The following is an 8,849-nucleotide window of genomic DNA, read 5'->3' as shown; positions in this document are numbered from 1 at the left end:
ACATGGAGGTATTATAGAGAACATGTTATAATAATCCAAAGAGTAGAAAATAAAAATCCCAGCCATCCAGCTGATAAAGGGTCATGTGAGAACTCGCATGTGATACGTATGGAACGCCAAATCCGCCAAAATACGTTCCCAAAGCCAGAGTACAATACAGCAAGAGAGAAGAGTACATTACAGAACAAAGCACACACGAAGATAAAAATATATTATACAATACGACAAATTTGGTTATCTGTGATGAAACACAGTCATTTCTTGGAAGATTACCTCTAAACATTTTCAAAATCAATCTTATATATTAAAGTCAGGCTCTGGAGGTAAAAAAATTTTTGATATGTTGTAGAACTGATTTTTCTAAGACAGAAAAAAATAGTTTGACGAAAAACTGGGGGTGTAACTGCCCATTTTTACACCTTATTCCCCCAGTTTTTAAATATTAAAAAATTTGTATCTCATTCACTGTTCCCCAATTTTTCGTCAAACAACTTTTTTCTGTCTTGGAAAAATCAGTTCTACAACATATCAAAAAATTGTTTTCCTCCGGAGCCTGACTTAAAGTAAAGGATTGTCAATAAAGTTAAAATGTACAATACAAAACAAGCTCATGGTGGATTAAAAATACATAGGCACGAAAAGTTACGAACATTGATAATAAATCCACATAATATAGTAGTGTATATTCATTAAAATATGTACTTCTCCCTCCATATAAAGACCCCTCTAATTAAAGAAAACATTTCTGCGGCCTCCGTTGGATAGCTCTCTTTTATCACCAGATGTTGCCTCCAATTAAATATTTCCTCTATTTATAGAGACCATGGTTTTGGTAGATCCAACTGAAAATTTCCCCTCCAAGTAAAGACCAATATAAAATAAACAGTGATCTTAATGCATTTTTTTCTACAGTAAATTGTGTTATATATGACTTAGACGTAGAAATATTAGCCAATGCACTGTTTTGTGTTCAGCGTTTTGTATATCGAATGACGATAATGTTAGAAGCAATGTTAGTAATATTTTTATGGAAAGACAAGTTGATGTCTGGCTACCAAGAAATGTTTAATTAAGAATAAGAGTATGCAGTTACTTTACAAACATTTTAAAACATTTGATGTATTATTTTTTAATTTCCATCTAAATAGATAAATCTAAAGACCACATTTAGTACCGTACCCATGAGTTCCAAGTCTCCCGTAGAGTCCCGTAATGGAGTCCCCTGGAAACTGGCAGGAAGAACTCCAGCATTGGCTCGCGACCAAGCACGAACTTCCGCAAATAAACCATCTCCGCAAATTCATGATTATATTTGCATGCTTTATCAATTTTTCATACTGTAATATCAATCGTCTGCGCAGAAGTCAATGCCATTCATTATTTATTGGTTATCACCATGCACAGCAAAATTTAAATGTCATAAGAAAACTCATTTAAACAAATCTCCCGGATGTGGATTCTTCCAAATTTGGACCCCTGTTGAGTGCTGGTCTTTAATTATAGGGATTCTATTGGACACCAAAAGACCATGTTTTTGGCAGACCAAACTGAACATAATTACGGTACTACTTTAAAATGTATAGTGGTTTTAGTCTTTTTACACACTACAGACATCAAAATACATCAATAGCCGACGTTCTGTGTACAGTGCTCCTTATTGAATGCCATTAGTATGACATTGAATAGAAATTGTATTTTTCTCATTAAATGGAGCGCAAGTTTCGTGTGTGGCATGCAGTAATTCATCCTAAAACACTTGGAAGAAAAAATTTAACCGTAATGTATATTATCATGGTTTTGGCAGACCCAACTAAAAAATATTTCCTTCATTCAATAAATACATTAATTCTGATATAGAAAAATATAGGTATATAGCGATTTTAATGCATTAAAAAAATTATGATGATAATGATAGATATGCTTAAGATGATGTTTTGTGTATCAGTGCTCAATATTGAATGGACTAGGCTGTTAGTAATATTGTAATGGTTAGGTGGGACACAGGACTTGATGTGTGACTTGACTACCGGGAAAATGTTTAAGCTTTAATAATAATAATAGCATACAGTAACTGTGGCCCTACTAACAACCTTACCTTTACTATTTCTTTTCTTAATTTCCCTCTAAATATAGATATTTAAAGGTATACTTTTAAAGCCGGTCTTTTATAATAGGAATTCAAATTAGAGACCAAAGCTGCTAAAGACCACTAAAACCCTGGTTCCAAAAGGAATTTTTAATTGGTGGTATGGAGGGAGACCTGTAATAGGATTGAGAAAAAGTGGTCCGGCCAAAACCGTGCGGCCGCGGTGCAGTTCCGACGGCCTTGATTAATTGTGTGCTTATGTACTAACCTCATAAATGATGTAGACCTATACTGTGTCCTTTTATCTGTGTACATAATTTTTTTACTAAATAGGGCCTAAACTTAATATAGGCCTATTAATCAACCAATATTACACGGTAATTCCTGTGCATTTTGCCTATAACATCTATTCGTTTAAATAAATCCAAATTTGATTATAATTTTCTTCACAATTGCAATACATTCGGAGTTTTTCCTAAGTTTATTTGCTATAATACTGTACATCGCAAATCTTTTGCCTACAGTGGAGTGTGCCTTCAGGAGGGTGTAGGAGGACCGGTTCGGCCGCGAACTAGTTCGGCGATGATGTATTCGTATGTAACGCCATATAGTACTTAGTAAGGTGTCCAGTGAGAATTTCAAATTTGATTCGCTTACTAATTTCTTTACAGGTGGATATTATTTTCTTTTAATATAAGATAAAAACAAAAAATTACGATTGTGTTATGTTTACAGTACTTAAAGAAAAGATGGCAAAGCTCAGAGCCATAGATTATATGGCTCTGGCAAAGCTGAACAAATAACGTCCCTCTATCGCCGGATGCACATAATGTAATTTTGTCGCTAATTACTTTTACAATTAATGACATCAGAATACAAATAACTATATTGATTTATTTTTTTATTTATATTTTTTTTATTTGTTCTTCTTTATTGTATCAAACAAATGAATACGAAAGGTAACCAAGGTATATGTAGAGCTAATCAAGCTTGGCACCTCACCCTCTGAGGACAAAATGCCACTTCGTCAAAATAATGAAACATGCAATGGATGTAGGTGTGGTTGTAATTGAGTTCTTCTGCAAGTTGGTTCCTGCTTTCAAGGGAGCCAGGATTTGTGACAATACGTTTGATGTTTGGTAGAATATAATGTGTTATGGGTTCTTGTGTCCAGATATAATGTAAATCTTGGGTTTTCAGACGTATATGGTTGATGTTACTTATCATGTTGGAAAAAAATTGTCAGTTGCTCTAATATAGTGATTAAAACATCACCGCATAAACGGTGTTATTTTCACCATGGATCTTTCGAAAGTATACTAGGGCTATACAATAATTGTGCATCCAGAATTAACTGAACCAAATTCTACACAAAACACTAGAAAAAAAAGCACTTATGTATATATATATTTTGTTTTATTTCCTGTGAATATAACATTCGAATAATCATTATTGTAGACAACACATTGCTGTTATATATTTCCTCCATGGTTAATGTAACTACGAGAGTTCCATTATTGTAGATTTCTAAACACTGGAAAAAAACGTATATAAAACTTTTGAGTGCATTGTCCGCTTCAAATTAAATATTAATAACCTTTTTCGGCCGTTATTCAAAGGTAACTGTCATCAAGATACACTTGTCGTTTTAATGTGTTTTATCGTAAGAATCCTTCCCTTTGTACCCGCCTACGTAACCCTCTGCTGCCTTGTCGTCACGGTCTACACGACCCTCTAGTCCCTTCCCTTTGCCCGACTCGTCGAAGCGCTCCTTGTGCGATCCGGTGTATTTTGAGGTGTCGGTGAGACGGTCAACTCCGCCCACTTTCGCCGTCTTTGTTGCTCCCTACATGACAAAAAAGAAAAAAGGGAAAGCTCGTAAACAAAACGGCGTTGGCTAATTTCACTTAGGCCTATATAAATATGTTCATATATGTAATAGGGGATTTGAAAATTATTAAGGTAATGCGAATGATAATGCATCATGCAAAATAAGTGGATTGTGCTGCCAAGAAGCGGTACAAGTACTCTGGAGAATAAATTCTTTATTAATTTATCCTGCAGTTTACCTATGGAAAAAAAAGAATGCTTTTTGCTTTTTATCAAGGCGGCTGATATTTTTGACTGGTCCAGAAATGGCCGGAGTGTTTAAAGGCGAACAATGACAAGTAAATCTATCGAAAATTCCATGTTGATTTTTCACCATCACTATACCGTACCTGCTTTAATTTTTGATATTAAAAAAAAATGTATTTATTTTACATTTTTATTTACATGTGTCGTATTACCACCTAATTTACGTTTAACTAGAACACAAGACTTTTTATTACCACAGCGGCCGGTCCTTTTCCACTGCAAATTTTTTCAATAAGTTTCCCCACGTCATCCTTGCTTCCGTACTTCTTTTCAGCACACAGTGCCAACGCTTTCTTGAACTGGCTAAAGTTTATCTTCCGCTCGGTCTTAGATTTCACTTCCGGTCTGACAAAATATAGAGTAGGGAAAATCATATGGTAAGTATTCCTTTTAAAGTTTTTATCACTTACATTTAAGAATACAATGTACGGAGTTACATAAAAGATTACAAACTATTCTACAGGGGGATCGCCATCCGAGGGCCTTCTGACCACTCCCTAATGAGATTTTTTTTTTAAATAGGGACCTCTGGATGCCCGGAAATGGCACTCTTAGACTTGAAAAATACTTTTAAGTATAAACTTGATAAAATACAATTGTGTATATCTTAAACTCAACACAATAAACACGCATTTCATTTCATTAGGCCTATTTATTTTGTTCCGAATGCCCGACGAGCTCTGGTCGGTGGGGGAAGTATTAAAATTGCTGCTTCCCCCTCCCTCCACCCCCACCGCTGGCGCCGGCACTGCCTATGCTGTTTAGCAATTAGCATGATAGGCCTATACTCTGTATATGACTAATTAGCTCATTCGGAGCTGATATGTTAATATATCAACGCACGCTATCTAACGACGATGTCTCGAAGATGATGCCATTTCGGAGCAGTAAGGCTTGGTGACCCACACTCAACTCTGAGATAATTTCAATCGCAAAGAGCAGACAATCATGCGCATACTCCTGAATGCAGTTAGTCGGGGTGGATGTGGGTGTGCGCTCACGGCTTTGAAGTAGGTAAAGTAAAGTATTTCCATCAAAGGCAATGTTTTTTAAATTTTATTTTCTATGGTACATCACACACTCTATTAGTTGGCACTTCATTTTGACTACAATGGGGTGACGTGACGATGACGAATTTTACTACATGAGTGTCATTTCCGGACTTCTAGAGGTGCTATTTCCCCCGGTTTTCGCACTCAGCTCAAACCATGGTGGGGCTGAGGTGGGTGTATGCTCAAGGCTTGGAAGTATGTAAAGTATTCACGTCAAAGACAATGTTTTAAAATGTTATATTCTATGGTACATCACACACATATTAATTAGATCTCTATGTTTGCCGAAAATCGCTGATAAGAAAAAGATCATGAGAAATACGGTTTTGGTGATGTGATGATGAATTTTACTATATAAGCGAGTCTTTTCCGGCCATCAAATTTTTGCACCTCAGCAACAATCATGGTGGGCCCGGGGTGAGTGTGGTCTCACGAAATGTCCCCACCCCACCTTTTAAGATCTGTGCCCTTGCCTGCAATTGGCAAGGGATGGGTGCAAATGGCAAAAACACAACAAATACCTATTGAAGATGATGTCTGTGTCGGTTGAAGTAAACTTCTTGTCGTACAGTTTCAGGTCTCTGAACATTTTACCGAACTTGGCGTTATCCATCATCGGCTGGGCATCTTTGCCGGCGCCGAAAGCACAGAAAGACTTGAAAACACTCTGGAGGTCTGCGTCACTCATCGTGGCTTGCTAAACTCTCAAGAAAATTAATAAAAAGCATAGTAACGTTACCTGTGACCGATCGTGAACACACATACTGTTTATTACTCAGGAAGAGATAGAGGCAAATCATTTCATTATACTTGTCTCATTTCACTTTAAACAAAATACTCGCCAATGACACAAGAAAAAAAAGTGTACAAAACAGATGGCTTCCCAAAAAAAAACATGATACTTCAGTCGAGTTGGTCCATAATAAAAAATATAATAAATAAAACATTATGTATTTAAATAAAGTATATCAGCAAGGGCGTCGATCCATAGTTGAAAGTGGGGGGGGGGGAGACGAAATGAAAAGTAAAGCCTTGGTTGGCGACCAGGGGGCGAAGCCCCCGGAAGCTCTGGCACCTATAGCCTTTTAATTGATTTTAAGCAATGCAATTAACATTTATTTCCAGTAATTTTAAATAGAGCTGGGCCCAGAGAGGGACTTTTACAGATGGAAAGTGTAGACCACCTTAGCCCCACCATGGTTGGGGCTGAGGTAAGAAAATTTATGATTATGGCACCTCTAGTTGGTCGGAAATGGCACTCTCAGACTGAATTTAAATAGGCCTATAATTTTCATTTTTTCCACTTTTAAATTTCGAAAAAATAAGTAGGAATGGTGGGCCGGATGGGCCCCTTGAATCTGCCACTGAAATACTCACCATAAAAAGTTTTTAAAATTATCTTTTTAATTATAATTATTCCCGCTTATATATTACGTGCAAACGAACATTCATAAAAATGATTTATTATCTACTGATTAGCTTGTGAGGTATTCAAAATTCCGATACCATTAACAACAAATAAGATAAACTTAAAACAGCCATTAATTTTTTTTTTTTTTGCATGTACAGCACTTTTAAAATCAAGAGGTTTTTGCTATTCTCCTTTTTAAATTTCACTTTTGTGTATCACTAAATCGAAATAGATAGACATGTTGTGTCAAAGGCTGTATAATTATTATTTAATAATAGCTAGGCCTATATCAAATTCAATTGACTAACTATATTGTTTTGGAATTAGGAAGAACAGTAATCCTATGTATGTAGATAATATTAAACACTAATATACGTAAGGGTCGTAATAATATACAAAAGGAATAAATCGTTTATATTAGAAATTGTGCACTTTCGAGTTCGTAAAAATATTGGCCTAATAAGTTACACACGCTTCCAATTTTAACAACGTTCAGTACACTGTTTCACAATAAATTTAGCCTCTGATAACCGCTGCACAAATAAAATCGATCTAGTGGTTTCTGAGATGGTTACGAAATGTATAAACAATTGTGTTTTTACTCGGTTTTGGTCCGGAAAACATGCACCGCACTTGGAAAAGTGAACAGACAAATTTCATGACAGTCATGCGTAATTGTTATTCTTTCCATTCGTTTTTAAAAGTGGGGTTTTAATTATAGAAGATTGGTGAAAAGTGGGGGGGGGGGAACAATCGATATGATGTCCCCCTACTTTGAAAAGTGGAGGACGTGTCCCCTGTACCCCACCGATCGACGCCCATGTATATCAGTATATACAATTAATGAAAAATAAAAAATAGATATAGGCCTACTGTATTATAAATATATAGCACTATTTAATATTCAAATTGGGTTTGCTGAGTAGCGCTATAAAAAAATATAAACAGATAAATAATATACATATATATATATATATATATACTGTATATATATATATACACATATATATGTCATATATATACATATATATATATATTACATACATATGTATGTATGTATGTATATACAGCTGGTCAAATAATCCAGCTGTATGGGCAGTAACCCGAAATTTTCGGAACTGTGCCGCGGACATATATAAACAAGACTCGTATTTCGAAATGTCTGTGTTACGAAATATCCACGACACAGTCTCCAAAATCCAATGTCGACAGCCAATACACCTACCTCAGATGGTAGCGAATGAAAAATGATGGATACTCCTTAAAAAGCGCTAGGATGCGAAAATGACTGAATGACTTCAACTGCAGACAGTTGTGCGTACTGTACTCTCCAAACCTGACACGCCCACTTCTTCTTCAGGGGCTGTTATTGTCTGGACTGCTTAAGTACTTCAATGTCAGGAAGACATTCGCTATACCGAATAATATAGTCCACTTATTAAAGCTCAGATCAGCACCTGTAATTCGCTATCGTGAAAATCAACCTTTCTTCAACGCTTTGTGATGCACACCCATAAAGGTCAAGCGGTTGCACAGACAAAGAGCTTGATACGTATGAATTCATTATTATAATAGTATTATTTGATCATGTTGTGTTTTGTGACAACCGTAGCCAGGGAAACGGCGTCTGATCAATGATCAAGCAAACACGATTGCTCTGCTACCGAGTAACCTACCAGGTCGTTAATGTGGCGTACCTGGACGAGGTGTATAATAGAATGAATAGGAATTCACTTTGTAAATAAGTCAAAAAAGGAGGAAAGAAAAGAAAGATAGAAACGGAAAAGATTGTTCTTTTTTCAGTGTGTAACGCACATATCTTCAAGGAAAGCCGACGATTTAATATCAATCAACCTCTTGGCCCGTTTGAAATAGGAATGAATTCATTATTATAATAGTATTATTTGATCATGTTGTGTTTTGTGACAACCGTAGCCAGGGAAACGGCGTCTGATCAATGATAAAGCAAACACGATTGCTCTGCTACCGAGTAACCTACCAGGTCGTTAATGTGGCGTACCTGGACGAGGTGTATAATAGAATGAATAGGAATTCACTTTGTAAATAAGTCAAAAAAGGAGGAAAGAAAAGAAAGATAGCTGTCTCTTATACACATCTGTGTAGACCACCTCAGCCCCACCATGGTTGGGGCTGAGGTAAGAAA

General features: G+C 36.1%; 1 protein-coding gene across 2 annotated transcripts; it reads right to left on the bottom strand.

Moving 5' to 3' along the window:
- Window positions 1-3,480: 3,480 nt before the first annotated feature.
- Window positions 3,481-8,194, bottom strand: LOC117101594 (tubulin polymerization-promoting protein family member 2-like). Of its 2 annotated transcripts, none has more exons than XM_033241578.1 (4): window positions 7,911-8,194; window positions 5,796-5,978; window positions 4,417-4,567; window positions 3,481-3,932 (listed from the first exon to the last, which is right to left on the bottom strand). In XM_033241578.1, exons 2-4 carry the CDS (start codon window positions 5,960-5,962, stop codon window positions 3,735-3,737), a joined length of 516 nt encoding a protein of 171 aa, XP_033097469.1. In that variant the 5' UTR covers window positions 5,963-5,978; window positions 7,911-8,194; the 3' UTR covers window positions 3,481-3,734. The 2 variants fall into 2 exon arrangements, with proteins under 2 accessions (XP_033097469.1, XP_033097468.1); XM_033241577.1 differs by having other exon boundaries at window positions 5,796-5,971; window positions 7,911-8,191.
- Between the last annotated feature and the right edge of the window lie 655 nt (window positions 8,195-8,849).

This window comes from Anneissia japonica, unplaced genomic scaffold (genome assembly GCF_011630105.1).
Source record: "Anneissia japonica isolate Jap-2015-1 unplaced genomic scaffold, ASM1163010v1 scaffold17412_len611537_cov169, whole genome shotgun sequence".
NCBI lineage: Eukaryota > Metazoa > Echinodermata > Crinoidea > Comatulida > Comatulidae > Anneissia > Anneissia japonica.
The sequence above is the reverse complement of the archived record's forward strand: the minus strand, read 5'-3'. Positions and strand labels throughout refer to the sequence as shown.